The 18,104-nt window shown below is 45.1% G+C and overlaps 3 protein-coding genes across 3 annotated transcripts in view; all 3 read right to left on the bottom strand.

The window, feature by feature from the left end:
* LOC115155869 (alpha-1,3-mannosyl-glycoprotein 4-beta-N-acetylglucosaminyltransferase A) overlaps nt 1-8,207 on the bottom strand; it is a 60,369-nt gene extending 52,162 nt beyond the window's left edge. Inside the window, exons 1-2 of the mRNA XM_029702872.1 lie at nt 8,052-8,207; nt 6,966-7,544 (exon numbers count right to left, since the gene is read on the bottom strand). Of these exons, the coding sequence (XP_029558732.1) occupies nt 6,966-7,059 (94 nt within the window). The 5' untranslated portion in view covers nt 7,060-7,544; nt 8,052-8,207. The remainder of the gene's footprint in view (nt 1-6,965; nt 7,545-8,051) is intronic.
* Nucleotides 8,208-8,634: 427 nt separating this feature from the next.
* LOC115155870 (cellular repressor of E1A-stimulated genes 2) lies at nt 8,635-10,842 on the bottom strand. The gene is made up of 4 exons (XM_029702873.1): nt 10,301-10,842; nt 9,958-10,127; nt 9,713-9,826; nt 8,635-9,567 (listed from the first exon to the last, which is right to left on the bottom strand). The coding sequence occupies exons 1-4, from the start codon at nt 10,733-10,735 to the stop codon at nt 9,426-9,428; spliced, it is 861 nt and encodes a 286-aa protein (XP_029558733.1). The 5' UTR covers nt 10,736-10,842; the 3' UTR covers nt 8,635-9,425.
* Nucleotides 10,843-11,749: 907 nt separating this feature from the next.
* On the bottom strand, nt 11,750-17,649 carry LOC115156362 (mucin-5AC-like). Its single transcript, XM_029703839.1, has 12 exons — nt 17,447-17,649; nt 17,049-17,119; nt 16,586-16,712; nt 16,238-16,370; nt 15,886-16,050; nt 15,601-15,669; nt 15,262-15,498; nt 14,339-15,079; nt 13,786-14,305; nt 12,371-13,470; nt 12,163-12,283; nt 11,750-12,008 (listed from the first exon to the last, which is right to left on the bottom strand). The coding sequence occupies exons 2-12, from the start codon at nt 17,098-17,100 to the stop codon at nt 11,803-11,805; spliced, it is 3,471 nt and encodes a 1,156-aa protein (XP_029559699.1). The 5' UTR covers nt 17,101-17,119; nt 17,447-17,649; the 3' UTR covers nt 11,750-11,802.
* Between the last annotated feature and the right edge of the window lie 455 nt (nt 17,650-18,104).

The following is an 18,104-nucleotide window of genomic DNA, read 5'->3' as shown; positions in this document are numbered from 1 at the left end:
CTGAATGATAATCTGTCAAAATACATGAGCATTGATTTTGTCCCCAGCACGCTAGCTTGCATGCAAAACTCAATGGCTGTGGATTTTCATAGCTTTGCTGTATCTGGCTTGAATAACCTGCTATTCTTACACAGCTATCCATAGAAATGATCGCGTCTGACTGGCTATGTCCCCCGTGTGATAGTATAGGGATGGTTGCCATTTATAGCCCTTGCACAAAGAGGAACCTGTTACATAGCCATCTGTGTCAATATCCAGTTTTGAATAGGGCTGGGTGGTATACCGTATTTTACAATATACCGGTATTGATGCACGGACCAGTTTCGGGTTTTACTTTACCTTCTTTAAATGGTCTTTTAATGTTCGATTTGTTAAATGTGATATGCCGTGTGTAAAGTCCATTTTTATTCTTCACTCCGCTACGTTTGTCATCCCTCTCTCCATGCCGCTTTCCACACAGACGTAGCCCCGTCCCATCACTCAAGGACCTCTGTTGCTTGACCACGAGACACTTGCATTCAGTCCACATGGTCAATGCAGCACAAACAACAATGTTGATGACAGCGATGCTGGTTTCACTTCTGAATATAAATCCACTAGCTTTCTATAATTACACTAGTTTGTTTCTTACATCTACAAAAAATGGCTAGTTTGTCTTCTCTTAGCAAGTTGGGCCTAAATCTTGTTAGACGCCAATGCAAATCGCTAGTTAGCTGGCTAGCTAAGTAGCTAATAAAATGTACTGAATCAGAGCAAACGTAACTAGCTATAAAGCCTGATAAAACCAGTGATGTTGTAGACCGAAATCAGCACGTTGTTTATGCAACAGTACCTTCTAAATCAAAGAGGAATACGGGAAGCATGAATATGTTAGCTACATGAAGTAGCTAAGAGAAAACATTCAACGCAGCCAAAGATTACAGGGTTCCCTAGGGAACACTTAGGTTTCTACCCTGTCACAATAACTCCTCCCTGACATTTTTTTCATTCATTGTAATGAAAAACACTATTCAAAACACCCACTATCAGGAGGTCGACAGATTAATTAGGGACGATTTCAAGTTTTCATAACAAATCGGTAATTGGCATTTTTGGACACCGATTATGGCTGATTACATTGCACTCCACGAGGAGACTGCGTGGCAGGCTGACTACCTGTTATGCGAGTGCAGCAAGGAGCCAAGGTAAGGTGCTAGCTAGCATTAAACTTATCTTATAAAAAACAATCAATCTTAACATAATCACTAGTTAACTACACATGGTTGATGATATTACTAGTTTATCTAGCTTGTCCTGCGTTGCATATAAATCGATACGGTGCCTGTTAATTCATCATCGAATCACAGCCTACTTCGCCAAACGGGTGATTTAACAAGCGCATTCATGAAAAAAAAAGCACTGTCGGTGCACCAATGTACCTAACCACAAACATCAATGCCTTTCTTAAAATCAATACACAAGTATATTTTTTTAACCTCCATATTTAGTTAATATTGCCTGCTAACATGAATTTCTTTTAACTAGGGAAATTGTGTCACTTCTCTTGCGTTCTGTGCAACAGAGTCAGGGTATATGCAGCAGTTTGGGCCACCTGGCTCGTTGCGAACTGTGTGAAGACCATTTCTTCCTAACAAAGACAGCCGACTTCGCCAAACGGGGGATGATTTAACAAAAGCGCATTTGCGAAAAAAAGCACAATCGTTGCACAAATGTACCCAACCATAAATATCAATTAGTTTCTTAAAATCAATACACAGAAGTATATTTTTTAAACCTGCATATTTAGTTAAGAAATTCATGTTCAGGCAATATTAAACTAGGGAAATTGTGTCACTTCTCTTGCATTCATTGCACGCAGAGTCAGGCTATATGCAACAGTTTGGGCCGCCTGGCTCGTTGCGAACTAATTTGCCATAATTATGACATAAGGTTGTGCAATGTAACAGAAATATTTAGACTTATGGATGCCACCCGTTAGATAAAATACCGAATGGTTCCGTATTTCACTGAAAGAATAAACATTTTGTTTTTGAAATGATAGGTCATTAATATGGTTAAATCCGGAAACTAAGTCTCATATTTCTGTGTGTTATTATATTATAATTAGGTCCATGATTTGATAAAGCAGTCTGACTGAGCGGTGGCAGGCAGCAGCAGGCTCGTAAGCATTCATTCAAACAGCACTTTACTGCGTTGGACAGCAGCTCTTCATGACTTCAAGCCTATCAACTCCCGAGATTAGGCTGGCAATACTAAAGTACCTATTAGAACATCCTACAGTCAAAAGGTATATGAAATACAATTGGTAGAGAGAGAAATAGTCCTATAATAACTACAACCTAAAACTTCTTAGCTGGGAATATTGAAGACTCATGTTAAAAGGAACCACCAGCTTTCATATGCTCTCATGTTCTGAGCAAGGAACTTAAACGTTAGCTTTTTTACATGGCAAATATTGCACTTTTACTTTCTTCTCCAACAGTTTGTTTTTCCATTATTTAAACCAAATTGAACATGTTTCATTATTTATTTGAGACTAAATTGATTTTATTGATGTATTATATTAAGTTAAAATAAAGTGTTAATTCAGTATTGTCATTATTACAAATATATATTTTAAAAAATTAATTGTCCGATTTATCAGTATCTGCTTTTTTTGGTCCTCCAATAATCGGTATCGAAAAATTATAATCGGTTGACCTCTACTCACTATTATATCCTTATTATAGAATTAAAATAATCATTCTACACTGAACAAAAATAAACGTACCATGTACAAGAGTTGATCCCGTGTTTCATGAGCTGAAATTAAAAAAATCCGAGAAATGTTCCATACGCACAAAAAGTTTCTCAATTTGCGCACCAATTTCTTTACATCCCTGTTAGTGAGCATTTCTCCTTTGCCAAGATTATCCATTCACCTGACAGGTGTGGCATATCAAAAAGCTGATTAAACAGCATGATCATTACACAGGTGCACCTTGTACTGGGGGCAATAAAAGGCCACTAAAACATGAAGTTGCGCCACACAACACAATGACACAGATGTCTCAAGTTGAGGGAGTGTGCAATTGGCATGCTGACTGCACAAATGTCTACCAGAGCTCTTGCCTGAGAATTTAATGTTCATTTCTCTACCCTAAGCTGCCTTCAAAGTAATTTTAAAGAATTTGACATCCAACTGGCCTAACAACTGCAGACCACGTGTAACCACGCCAGCCCAAGACATCCACAATATTTCTGTCTGTAAAGCCCTTTTGTGGTTAAAAACTGACTGATAGGCTGGGCATGGCTGCCAAGTGGGTGGGCCTACACTCTCCAAGGCTCACCCATGGCTGCACCCCTGCCCAGTCATGTGAAATCCATTGAGTAGGGCCAAATTAATTTATTTAAATTGACTGATTTCCTTCTATGAACTCAGTAACATGTTTGAAACTGTTGCATGTTAAGTTTATATTTTTGTTCAGTATATCTCCATGATTCCAACAATTTACCCAAGTGTTTCGCTCTAAATTGAAAGCAAAAATCACAATTGCAACAATTAGTAAAAGAATAAAGCCTAGATTGTTTGCCCATGTCGTGCAGCCCTACATGGCAGTGTGGAAATGATCTCAAATTAGTGCAGGAAATGTTTTACACTGTTCAATTCAACCAAAAACAAATCAGAATGGAGAAAGACCATTGAAATTACTTAGAATGTACACTATACACAGTGAATTCGGAAAGTATTCAGACGCCTTTCCTTTTTACACATTGTTACATTACAGTCTTATTCTAAAATGTATCAAATAAAAACCTTTCCTTCTCAATCTAGACAACACCCAACAATGACAAAGTGAAAACCGGTTTAGAAATGTGGCAAATGTATTACAAATAAAAAACAGAAAAATCTTATTTAGATAAGTATTCAGACCCAGTGGCCTCCATTCTTAAATGCATTAAGTTAGGAACCACCAAGACTCTTCCTAGAGGGGGAGAAGGGCCTTGGTTAGGGAGGTGCCCAAGAACCTAATGGTCACTGACAGAGCTCTAGAGTTCCTCTGTGGAGATGGGAGAAACTTCCAGAAGAACAACCATCTCTGCAGCACTCCACCAATCAGGCCTTTATGGTAGTGGCCAGATGGAAGCCACTCCTCAGTAAAAGGCACATGACTCCCCTGCTTGGAGTTTGCTAAAAGGCACCTACAGGACTCTCAGACCATGAGAAACAAGATTCTATGGTCTGATGAAGCAAAAACTGAACTCTTTGACCTGATTGCCAAGCGTCACATCTGGAGGAATCTGGCACCAGTCCTACATTGAAGCATGGTGGTGGCAGCATCATGCTGTGGGGATGTTTTTCAGCGGCAGGGACTGGGAGACTAGTCAAGAATGAGGGACAAATGAACAGAGCAAAGTACAGAGAGATCATTGATGAAAACCTGCTCAGGACCTCAGACTGGGGGTGAAGGTTCACCTTCCAACAGGACAACATAGGAGTGTCTTCGGGACAAGTCTCTGAATGTCCTTGAGTGGCCCAGCCAGAGCCCGGACTTGAACTCGACCTGAAAATAGCTTTGCAGCAAAGCTCCCCATCCAACCTGACAGAGCTTGAGAGAATCTGCAGAGAATGGGAGAAACTCCCCAAATACAGGTGTGCCAAGCTTATAGTGCCATACCCAAGAAGACTCTAGGCTGTAATCGCTGCCAAAGGTGCGTCAACAAAGTACTGAGAAAATTGTATATTTAAGATTTATATTTTCTATAAATTTGCAAAAGAAATCGAAAAACATGTTTTTGCTTTGTCATTACAGAGTACTGTGAGTAGATTGTGGGGGGGGAAATAATTATCAATTTTAGAATAAGGCTATAGCGTAACAAAATGTGGAAAAAGTCAAGGGGTCTGAATACTTTCCGAGGGCACTGAATACACAAAGGTATGTGGACACCTCTTCAAATTCTAGGATTTGGCTATTTCCGCCACACCCGTTGCTGACAGGTATATATAAAAAAAAGTTTAAAATAGCACACAGCCATGCAAACTCCATAGACAAACACTGGCAGTAGAATGGTCTTACTGAAGAGCTCAAAGACTTGGCACAGTCATAGGATGCCACCTTTCCAATAAGTCTGTTTGTCAAATTTCTACCCTGCCAACTGTAAGAACTGTTATTGTGAAGTGGCAACATCTAAAGCAACAATGGCTTAGCGGTAGGCCACACAAGCTTTCCAGATCACCCAACATCATTGTCCAACCTCACTAATGCCCTTGTAGCTGAATGGATGCAAGTCTCTGCACCAATGTGCCAACATCTCTTTTCTCTGTATATATCAATGATGTCGCTCTTGCTGCTGGTGATTCTCTGATCCACCTCTACGCAGACGACACCATTCTGTATACATCTGGCCCTTCTTTGGACACTTAAACCTCCAAACAAGCTTCAATGCCATACAACACTCCTTCCGTGGCCTCCAACTGCTTTTAAACGCTAGTAAAACTAAATGCATGCTCTTCAACCGATTGATGCCCGCACCTGCCCGCCTGACTACAATCACTACCCTGGACGGTTCTGAATTAGAATGTGGACAACTACAAATACCTAGGCGTCTGGTTAGATTAAACTCTCCTTCCAGACTCACAATAAGCATCTCCAATCCAAAATTAAATATAGAATCGGCTTCCTATTTCACAACAAAACCTCCTTCACTCATGCTGTCAAACATACTCTGGTAAAACTGACTATCCAACCGATCCTTGACTTCGGTGATGTAATTTACAAAATTGCCTCCAACGCTCTACTCAGCATATTGGACGTAGTCTATCACAGTGCCATCCGTTTTGTCACCAAAGCCCCATATACTACCCACCACTGCGACCTGTATGCTCTCGTTGGCTGGCCCTCGCTACATATTCGTCGCCAAACCCACTGGTCATCCAGGTCATCTATAAGTCTTTGCTAGGTAAAGCCAAACCTTCTCAGCTCACTGGTCACCATAGCAACACCCACCCGTAGCACACGTTCCAGCAGGTATATTTAACTGGTCATCTCCAAAGCCAACACCTCCTTTGGCTGCCTTTCCTTCCAGTTCTCTGCTGCAAATGACTGGAACGAATTGCAAACAGCACTGAAGCTGGAGTCTTATATCTCCCTCTCTAACTTTAAGCATCAGCTGTCAGAGCAGCTTACCGATCACTGTACACAGACAATCTGTAAATAGCCCACCCATCTACCTCATCCCCATATTGTGATCTTATGCTCTTTTGATCCCCAGTATCTCTACTTGCACATCCTTCACTCCAGTGTTAATGCTAAATTGTAATTATTTCGTACATTTGCACACACTGTACATAGATTTATTCTATTGTGTTATTGACTGTACGTTTGTTTATCCCATGTGTAACTCTGTGTTGTTTTTGTCACAATGCTTTACTTTCGCTTGGCCAGGTCGCAGTTGTAAATGAGAACTTGTTCAACTGGCCTACCTGGTTAAATAAAAAAATAAAATAAAAGAAATGTAGTGGAAAACATTCCCAGAAGAGTGGATGCTGTTATAGCAGCAAAGGGGGGGCCAAACTCTATATTAAATGCCCATGATTTTGGAATGAGATGTTCCACAAGCATGTGTCCACATACAGTACATGACCAAAAGTATGTGGACACCTTAGAGTCACGCACTACTTGTAAATGTATAACTAATTATTAAAAAACATAAAATACCCTCAAACCACCTAAACATTTTTTTGACAGCCAACAAGACCCTCATATGACGTGCCTGTCTGTTCGTCCGTCTATCCATCTCTGTCACTGCAGTAAGTTCAGTTATAAAATGTGTTGCTAGCTAGCCAGCCTGCTTTCCATCTACCAGTCATAAACAGCTGTCAAAAACGTTAGCTAGCTAGGTTAGCCAGCTGTCAGTTATTGACTTACAGTAATCCAGTGGTAGCTAGCCACTAGCTGTTAACACAACAGCATTCGCTTGCTTACCTTTGCCATTCTGCCAGGCTGTGTACCAAGACAGGCTGAGAAACGACGTGAAGAAAATGATAGCAGTGGCAACCGTTCCATTTCTGAGCCTCATCTCATTTCAGCGATTCTCTCAACGAAGCGCGGGGACCCCGGGGCCGGCGTGCCTCTCTCACTGCCTTCAGGGTTTTCAATCCAGGCAGAGGTGCGTACATACAGTACCTCGCCTCGGGTAGGAACGGGGAGAGGAACGGAGGAGGTTTGAGCAGCTGGGCTAGCTTTAAAGGTGGATGATGTCTTTCCTAATCGTTCCCGGTCTGTCGCAATGAGTCCACACTCACAGTGCAGTCTCGGTGAGTGAGTGACTTGTCGAGCTATCGTTCCCTCTCGCTTGGGGGTGGTCAGTCACGAGGCAACCCTTCCTACACCGAGGCTTCTGCTCGTTCTACAATCTGAATCTCCCCGTGATGTGAGCATGGTCGGGCGGTATGCTTATTCACCTCCACTCTGGCAGTCCAAATGATGGAGAAACGGAAGATTAAATATCCTGAACCTTAATGTTGACGATACGCCTCCTTGAACTTCTGCACTCTGGTGATTCTGGGGATGGCAAGAGTAAGCAGAATCAACTGGTTTGAAACTAAGAGAACATCTGCATTCATCTAGATATCGTTCTTTTCCACTTATCAAAGTTAACAAGCCGCAAACACTGAAGAAAAAAAACTAACGTTCTCTCGTTACTGTAGCTGGCACATTTAGAAGCTAGAGGGTAAGAGTTAGGGCTAGTCTTTTCTAGGAACCAGACCAATGTGGTGGCTGGGCTTCTCCATAGACCTTAAACTAGTATCGTATTTACATTTGAGTCATTTAGAAGGCGCTCTTATCCAAGATAAGGTTAAATAGATTCATTAAGACACTGACTAAATTACACCTACACGAGCGGCTGGCAGGCTAATACATAGCTAGCTAAGTTACCTGTCTGATAAGACCCCCACGCTGGTTATACTATTGACGCTTCTTGAACATGAAATGGTTAGCTAACGTTAGCTACGTGATACATTGCTAAATGGCAGTTTAACAATTAAAAACGACGTTTGCTACACTTACCCTCTGGTACACTGTTGCAGTCTGAAATATGTGTATACTCGAAGTTGACCAAATTCGTGTTTTGTCACGAATAATCATTGGTTAGGGGGGAAACTCCTTTATCTACAAAACATTCTGTCAGGCGACGCCAACCGTCTGCCAATGCACGAGGCGCCGCCCACTCGAGGCGCCGTTTGTTGCGGAGTATCAACACACCGCAAACTTGCGCAGCACAGAATTCATGGGATGCGCGAGTAAAACACACGCCTCTCTTCAGCATCAACATGTGAAAATATACCGTTGGTAAAAAAAACGCGACCTTTTTTATAACTAAATATATGAAGCACTACTTCAGGACTGATGGGTCCAGCGTTTATTTTGTGGATTATCGTTTTTTTTATGTCTAAAGAGCGCCACCTTGCGTTCATACGATCATTCTACAGCTGCTAGAGAAATATGCATAATTATGCAGAGCATACCTAAATTAAGTGACCTAATGATTAAAAAAATAGAACACTATCAGCTTTACTGGTAGAAAACACATAAGCACCAAGACACACAATGCTTCAAAAATACAGCGAGTGAAAGACTGAAGACATTTCAATTATTTGACCAAATCATTTGTATTATGTTCCCAACATTGCATGTACTCAGTTTTACAATCTATATCAATGTATCATTAATTAAACTTCTGCTTTAGATCATGCACAATGTCATTGACACTTACATTTTAAAAGCTGTTTTCTTCAGACTCAGCATAAAATAGAAATGTGACTTGACAGTGTGCGGCACTCAACAACATTCAATATCAAAGTCAAGATCTATTGTCCACCAGATGAGTCTACTTTAAGTGGATTGTTGATTTGTCATTGTCTAGCTGTTGAACAGAAGATGGTGAGAAAGCTTGGTGGTAGCATTGGAAAAACATGTTCAAAGCAAATAAATCATTCTGTACATTCAACATCTTTACATAAAGAGGAACAATCTCCAGTGTCTGCTTATAGTCATCTATAGCTACTGGTCTTTATATTCACATTCTGTTGAAGCTTTCCCTTGACATTGTGGAAGCACTTTAATCAGTTAATGCAAACTGGTTGATATGGGGGACATCTTACATTTAGTTGTTACCTCTACATGCACCATGGTTAGACCACACACACTCAGCCTAGAGAAGATCTAGAACTGAACACCCCCACCCCCCCATTTCTCTTCAAAATATTCCAGAACTAGAGCTTTTAGATCCTACCTTTCTGTTATGTGTTTGAGTGGTGATGAATATGGTCAGAGGACAGCTGTTGTGGCACCTAGAGATGCTAACACCCTGTCTTGTATTGGTACACGTGTCATATTTGGCACTGTGCCGTAAATGAATATAAACTGTGGATGAAGTTCCTCTCAGTAGGGTGTGGCTTTAAAGTAGTCTTCCAGGGGAATGAGTGACACCCCTCCAACCCAATCCTGGAGCCAGACCTGTTTGATCTCCAGCTTCATAAAGAACCAGTTGTGTCCCACTGGCCATTTCCTCATTACAGGGTGTCTGGGGGGAGAGGACAGCATTATACACACACACTAAACATGCAGGATATGTGTAATCCCTGACTTCCTTACTGGCGAGAGACAATTGGACAGCCAAACACACACAGAACATGTTCAGGGAGGATGAGTGATTAACATGCACACACCTAGAGAACATGGCCTCCTGGGCAAACTCCACCTCCTCTGGGCCCACTTCCACCATCTTGCCTGTCAGGGTCAGTCTGGCACAGCGTGGGTCCTCAGGATCATACACCTGCTGCCTGTGGGAACAGAGCACAATGTGTAACCGTCACACACAGCAAGACTTGAAATGTGCCACTTCAACCTAGCACTGGGTGGGGATCCAAGATTACCCACCCAAGAAAAGGAGGTGGGTGACACTCAGTCCTACCTGCAGAAGTCTCCCTCTGCCTCTGAAAAGGTGAGGGAGGCGAATGGGAAGCTTCTCAGGTCTGCTACAGAGTTGTCCATCAGAGTGACGTAGAAGTAGACAACTCCTGTACTGTTGTCCATTGGGCCATCACTGACCGAGAATATATTCCCGAAAGGAAGGCCCTTAATCTGAGGATACAAAATAAAGTTGTTATACACAGGTACATACATACAGGCTTCAGACTACCTGGCTGTGGTCTGAAAACAAGGCTTAATAGTACATTGAGTGCTAACGTGCTTCATGGAGCAATTGCAATGCTGAGGAGAGGGCACTTTAAGTAGGTCTACAAGCTTTACTGTACCTTGTCTTGAGTGGAAATGGTGGCGAGATGTCCCCAGTCGCTGTAGTGGGCCATGTATCTGGCGGTTCTCGCCGTCTCCTGATGCGGGGGAGGTGAGGGGGCACTGGCGGGCGCTTTCACTCCCTCCATCCGATAGGAGAACACCCTGGACGCAGATGACACGGGCGCTGCATCCTCCTTTTTCGATTTGACGGTTTCTTTGGGCTTCTCCGCACCATTTCGTAACACGGAGGGCGGGTATGCCTGTTTCCACAGCCCGCTGTTGTCCACTAGCAAAGCGGGGGCGACCTCCTCCTCGGAAACGGCGTCCAGCTCTCCCTCCACCACGACATCGTTGGAGGCGACAGCCCAAGATACTGAGTTTCTGAGAGTGTAGCTCTCACAAAGGCACAGTAGCGCGGCAAATAATGCCAGGGAAAGATGATGTGACTTCATCAAACTGCTGGATATCTACTTTCCTTCTCCAGTTCGTCCTTCTGTCTATGTTTGTGTTTACTGACTCACGTGTGTCTGTGGTGTTTTCATAACACAAGGAGAGGAATGGGCGGAGCCACAAGGTACAACATTGGTAGACGAGAATTGCCACAGCGCCACCCTCTGGCACGCCAAGGAATAACAGGGGGAATGTTGCCCTCCTTTCTGGATTGAGAAATTCTCTCAGGCCAGAACTATTACTATCCTACTCCCCCTCTATGGTATTTTGCAATAGACATTGAACAAGAGTCATACATGCTGCTTTAAATTTGGTTTGGCAAATTTCATATTTCTGTGCATTGACAGAAAACATTTGTAATTTTATTATTCATCATAAACAATTACAGATAAATAGTTAGAACAACACTGGGGCATTTAGTCACATACATAAGCATTTATTAATTTCATAAATATCTTATACATTATTTATTTCTGAGATATAATTAAAATATTATTCAAACAATATATCAATAATATTTTTCCCATCTCTAACATAAGCCCAGTGTTTGGGACAAAAATATGTTTGGATCAAAACCAAGAGAGACAGAAAACGTAAGAATTCAAAGATAGTGAACCATTCTACATCATGGTCATCCCATACGCAAACATACAATACAAAAAAATCACAAACAAAGCAAGCCTGTACATTCAAGGGAAGCAGATTTTACAGCTAACCTATAGCTTTTGCTTCCAAGGTCAATTCAATTCCACTTCAATGACCTCAACATCTCACTTTGTCCTTCACTCGCTCTACATTCCCATCACTACTGTTGTTGCTGTTTCTCTCCCTCTGTCTTGCTCCGTCTCTACCACTCTCACAACTTGCAATTGAGTCATTTTAGCAGACACTCTTGTCTATAGCAACTAACAATAAGTGCATTAAAATAAGGAACTCCCCCTCTCTTTCTGTATCTCTCCCTATCTCTATATTCCCCCCCACCTAACGCTCCCTCTCTCTCTCCTTATCCCTCTCCCCTTTCTTTCTTTCTTTCTTTCTTTCTTTCTTTCTTTCTTTCTTTCTCATTCTATCAGTCCATGGTCTTGTCATTCCAGGCCATTGACTTCCTCTTGGCCAATTCCATCCAAGATGGCTGCCCCCCGCTGTCAGAGATGGTCTGCAGGGGGGATGATGACGAAGGTGATGATGAAGGAGATGACGACGTTGCCATGTTCTTTCTCAGCCATTTGTGCTCTCTGTCTGCAAGCCTGCCTACCACTTTGGTTGGGCTTGATTCTGAGAGAGGAAGACATAGAGAGACGGTAATGACCATAGAAATTAACAAGATCTTAACTATACACAACCGTAGCAACATTTATAAAATGTTGTAACTATAACATATAATTCAGTCGTTTTTTCAACCTATCCAATTTAATTAACATCTCTGTACCTGGCCTCCCATCAAGTTTAGCAACTTTAGTGTCTCTGTGAGTGGGTGGCGTTTTGGAAGGAGCAGCAGATTCAGCTGTGGGCTGAGACTCAGGTGGGGTCCTCGTTCTCCTGAGCTCCACCTGTATGGGGGAGGAGAGTGAGAGTGAAATTAAACTCTGTTTGATTGACACCTCTGTTGTCAGATGATGTGTGAGAGAAGTGGTTACCTTGCTCCCAGCAAGAGGGGTCCACTCCGCCCGTTTCTCCAGAAAGGCTGCCTTCCCTCCCACAGTCCCTGGCCTGTCCCGGTCCACCCACTTCTCTGTTGGCACAGCCGCCTCCTCACTCTTCTCACTCCTCTCACCTCTCCCTAGTGCTGGGACTGTGGCTTGGACTGGGGCTGCGGTTGTTGTTGGGGCTAAGGCTGGTTTGGGCTGAGGGGTAGGGTTGTGACCTCGTGTGCTCCAGGGGGGCTGGCTGGGTGTGGAGCTTGGGCTTGAAGAGAGGGAAGACGAGGCCAGGGGCTGAGTGGAAGTGGCACCTATTGGGGCAGATCGTAGTGTGGCTTGGGCTTGGGTCTGTGGAGTGGAGCGCAGGGGGTGCTGGGTTGCTCGTAGGTTGGATGGTGAGGTCACCCGAGACACAGAACTTAGGGTAGATTGTGCTAGCGGTTGAGGGGCGGTGGTTGGTTGTGCTGCCCGAGTGTTGGTTTGGTTTGACACATGTGTTGATGGTTTTGTGTTCTGTGTTGATGGTTGGGTCACTGTCTGTGGTTGTGTTGTGTTCTGTGTCTGTGGTGTTTTGTCAGTCTGCTGTTGTTTTGTGGTCTGTGTGGGTGTTTGTGCGGCTGTCTGTGGTGGTTGTGCTGAATTATGTGACTGCAGTAGTTTAGCAGTCAGGGGTTGCATTGGGGTCTGTGATTGTGGTTGTGCTGCGGTCTGAGCCTGTGGTGGCATTGTCGTCTGTGTCTGTGGTTGTGTTGCATTCTGTCTCTGAGTTTGTGTCATGATCTGAGCCAGTGACGACGTCTGTGGTTGTGTTGTAGTCTGACATTGCGGTTGAGTTGGGGACTGCATGCCGGTGAACTCTCTGGGTAGACTGCTGGTGAAGAGCTGCTGGAGGCCCCTGGTCTTCCCCCATGCCATGCTCATCCAGGATACGGTAGCCTTGGGGGGTGCCTGGGGGCCAGTCGTGGGGTCCTGAGTGGCTGAAGAGGTAGTGTGGGCTTCCATGGCTGGGACAGGGGTAGTTTGGACCACCTTAGGGATAGCTGGGGTGGTTTGGACCTCTTTAGTGAGAGGTGATGGGGTAGGCTGGGCTGAGGTTACTGTAGACATGGGGTTAGACACATTCACATGATGACACATAGTACTGTCATGGTGTTACAACAAGCACAACGTTCCCTCAGAGAAATAAGTCTATCATTCTGGTGTAACCTGTCATTTTTATTCTAGTGTAGCATATCTCCTTCATTGGTTAACGCCCTTGATAACATAGAGATGATATATTCTGTATAAGTGTAGCTTGGAGACAAAGTCCAGCACTGACATCCCTATCCAGTAAATGCATGACATACTGTATATTATGTTCATTATTTACCCACATGGCTGAATATTCATCCTTTTCAGAGAGGGAGTCTCACCTGGTTCTCTGAGGGAGCCAGCTCTCCCCCTGGGTGAAGACAGTGTTGTTGGGGCATCCCAGGTGTTTGTATGGAGCTTTTTGGGCATTGAGTTGGTTGGCGGGGTGTCCTGTAGCTCCTCAAGCCCGGTGGGTTTTGAGGAAAGGGTGTAAGGGGTAAGAGGGAGAGCACCCACCTCCTGACTTTCACGGTTAATCTTAAGATCTGATTGGCTGGTGGCTGACTCCGCCCGGACCCTCAGAGAGAGATAGGTGGAGCGAAGCTTCACGCCAAATGCCGATTTCTCCTCTTCCTCCTCTTCCTGTGCCTCCTCCTTTGCTTCCACTGCCTCCTCCACTCCCTCCCTGCTCTCCTCCTCCACCTCCTCCCCTTCCGAGACTTTCTCCCCGATATCGTTGGCAGTCAACTCCTCTTCTTTGGGCTTGGCTCCCTCTTGCCTGCCCCCATGCTGCTCCTGCCCCCTCTGGCTGGCGTTTGAGGAGATCAACTTCACCTCTGTCCCCTTCTCCCTCCCCTCCCTCTTCGCCCCAGCCCCAGCCCCAGCCTGCTCCACCACTCCCAAGAAACCACCACTTCCCGTCCTGGGTCTCTCCCGCTCCCTGGCAGAGTTGATGGAGAAGCGGAAGGATCCAGAGACTGGACTTGGCTCTGTCTGACCTGCGTCCTCCTGCCCAGCAGGTGGCTCTGTGGTACCCTGACCAGCAGCCAAAGCCTCTGGTTTCCACCTCAGAGAGGATGTTCTGAGATCCACCACTGAGGCCAGGCTAGCTGCGGGCTGGGCGGCCGGGACTGGGTTTTCTTTGAGGCTACCCTCGGTGCTGGGGGTTGAATCTTTCACACCACTCTTGCTCAGGACGTCCCTCTTGATTTGGGACGGGGCTGAGGGCTTGGGGTCTCCCAGGGACAGTTTCAGGGTCTGCTGTTGTGAAGTGTATCTCAGGTCCTGTACTGTGGTCACAGAGGAGGACTGTGGCTGTTTGCCTGGCACAATTTCCACTGGTCTCAGAGCAACCCCAGGATGGGGTTGCTCCTGTGGAGAGGGCTTGCAGGGCAGGGTTGGGGTGGAGGTGGAGGTTTTTGGGCACCCCTCAGCCTCTATGGGACCAGACTTAAGGGATGTCAGCTCTGGGGGTGCAGTGGGGGTGGTCAATCCCCCTTGCTCCAACTTTTGGATCAGGGTAGAGTGAGAACGTAAACGTGTTTTACCCCCGGTAATAGCAGGCCCGTCCTCTTCCTCCTCTGTCAAGGGCCGATCAAAGTTGTTAAGACTCTCTGAGCGTGGTCTCGATTCAGTCTGAAGAGAGCGAAAGAGAGAGAGAGAGAAAGAAAGAGCAAGACAGAGAGACAGACAGAGAGACAGACAGATAATTGAGCAATAGTGTATCCAGTATTTTGATCTTTCCTGAGCCTTCCTCTATGTGTGAGTTCCAGAGGCAAGGGCCCCATGTGTAGTTGGTATGCCCAGGCAGGACTCACTATGGTCAGCCTTTTGTTCTTGGCACTGGCCCTCTGGTTCCTGGGCTTGATGGACATACGGTGGCGGGCGGCAGAGTTATCCAGGGAGGGGGTGAACTGGGCTGGAGTGCTGAAATCCAAGGCAGGAGAGGCAGGGGAGAAGGCAGAGAGGGGGGCAGATGGGGTGGGGTGCACAAAGCTGGTAAGAGGAGGTTTGGGCATGGGAGAGAGGGGATGGGACAAGGGTTGGGAGGTGGCCTATGAACAAAGAAAACACAGAATAAAGATTTGGATCTATAACGACTCATAGTTGATATCAAGTGATATAGTGACTGACCCGCAAACAGGAATCAGTATTACCTGCTCTTCCTCCTCACTTCCTGTTCCTGCTAAACTCAGAGAGCTATGGTGCCTGGGCGGGGCAGGGAACTGTGGAGGAATGGGGAAGGGTTTGGTTGACACACAATGGCTGATGAGGAATGCAAAGTTCAACTACTGGCACTGCTGGAATGCAAACATACAGTTACATACCGACTCATTGAGAGAAAATGGAGGTATGGAGGGTTTTATGCAGGAGTTTGTTGAGGGTGGAGGTTGGAGAGAGTATGAAGACAGTACCTGAGGATGCGGTGCACAAAGGCTCACCTTGTAAGATGCCCCCCGGGGGTGTCTGTTGTCGCCCATGGAGATTTCGGGAGGGCTGTGGGGCAGACCATCATCCTCTGAGCTGCCCCCCAGGTCCTCTGGACGTTTGATTGGCAGGACCATTGGGGACGGGCCTAGACGCATGTTCTGCTGCTGGAGCTTCATCTGGCCAATCAGAAATAATATAGAAACCTACCTTGAGATCTGCTTGGTAACCCATTGACGTCAATTCCTGATTTACACAGAAAGACGAGGGTTCATGAGGTGTGGGATTCCTTTTGAATGGGGGTTGGGCCTTTAAATGCACATGCATGTGTCTAGATCCAGGGTACACCACGGAAAGAAGACTCACCTGGAGTTCTTTGATCCTGCCTTGGACGTTCTCCTGGGATAGAACCCTGGGCTGCTCCGGATTAGACAGATCCTGGTCGGCCAAGAAGATACTGTCATGTGACAACGCCCGTGATCCCAACACGCCTGAACACCTGGTAGAGGACAGAGAGAGGAGGGAATATGAATGTCATGGAATCAATCATACATTTGTAAATATACACACACACACGCACGCACACGCACGCACGCACACACACACACACACACACACACACACACACACACACACACACACACACACACACACACACACACACACACACACACACACACACACACACACACACACACACACACACACACTTACAGATGCTCAGCTGAGCCCAGCCCCTCCGCCTCAGTGACATCACCAGTAGACTGGCTGAGTTTGGTCTCTCTTTTGGATCTCCCAAACAGACGTGTCTTCAGGGTCTTCAGCTTGGACTTCCTCTTTCCTGGAGGATACAGGCCTTGGTCATGACGCACACATACAGATGCATTCTCATTGATACTCATCCATGCTTTTACCACTACAGATACAGACACATTGTCTACACTCATGCAGACACACACTCTGACTCGCCCACTCCAATACAGATAACGTAACAGATACAGACACACTCTCACACACACTAACATGTGCCTAGTTAGATACACTCTACTCACACTCCTACACACACACTCAGTCCAACCCACTCGAATAGATGTTTATAACAGAGATAGATACACATGTACACTAACTGAGCTTTTACATGCTTTCTGAACATTATCCATGTTTTCCAGTGCCTCACCTCCTGTAAGGTCATCAGCGCTGCCCTCCGCATCTCCTGCAAAAGACTCCATCGCTCTTTCCTTTCAACCACTGCAGGAGGAATATATAGAGAGAGAAAGAAAGGGATCAATAGAGAAAACAAGGAAACAGAGAGACAGACAGACCAACAAATGGAAGCAGAGATAGCCAGAGAAGCCAGCAGTCAGAGAAGAAAGAGCGACGCGGAGATGTTGTAACATACAGAATGTCCTTTCTACCATGGAGTGAATGCTCAGACTCAGTACTCTCTGGCCATGCTTTAGTCTCTGTGAACACGCTTCTATGCTGCACATGTATGAGTCTGATAGAACACACCCAAACAGGACACTATCTCTCACTCCACCTGAGCGCAAAGGTTTATTGGCACTTAGACTTTACCTTCAGCTAGTCAGGAAGGTGGGGTGAGAACACACTCTACTTCTCCATACCTGGATGAATCACTGTTTATAACGTATAGCAGATGGACAAATGGTTAATGGAACTCTAATAGATGGGGATGGAAAAATCTATTAAGTTAACACACACAGGTGCACACACACAAAACCCACCACACGTACAAATGCAAACACACACACACACACGCAGGCACACAGACAGACACACATGTGTCAGTGAAGTACAGTCTGTGATGACCCAGGTAACACACCCTCTATGTTGGTATTAGAGGCCTATAACCTGGCTCTCTAGTGAAGTATTGAAGTCTACACAGTGTGAGCTGCTGGTCGATGGCCAGAGGCTGATAAGACAGACAGCATGAAGCTATGAAGTAACATGCAAAGTTCAAACTGCTCCTGAGTCCCCATTGAGACTCAGGGAGTCTTCATGAGCTCAGTTGACCTATGGGTCAAGTTGAAAAACACTACTGTTGCATAGTCAAAGGAGAGGCTACGGGGGAGGCTATGTCCCAAATATAACATTGAATATGCTTTAGAGAATAGGTTGATATTCAGTATTTTCACAGACCGCCAATGTAACAGCTGCTGCCTGCATACACTGTGTAAAATGGAGTTTGATTAAAAAGTGGAACAACTCGCTA

Source organism: Salmo trutta, chromosome 20 (genome assembly GCF_901001165.1).
Source record: "Salmo trutta chromosome 20, fSalTru1.1, whole genome shotgun sequence".
Lineage (NCBI taxonomy): Eukaryota > Metazoa > Chordata > Actinopteri > Salmoniformes > Salmonidae > Salmo > Salmo trutta.
The sequence above is the reverse complement of the archived record's forward strand: the minus strand, read 5'-3'. Positions and strand labels throughout refer to the sequence as shown.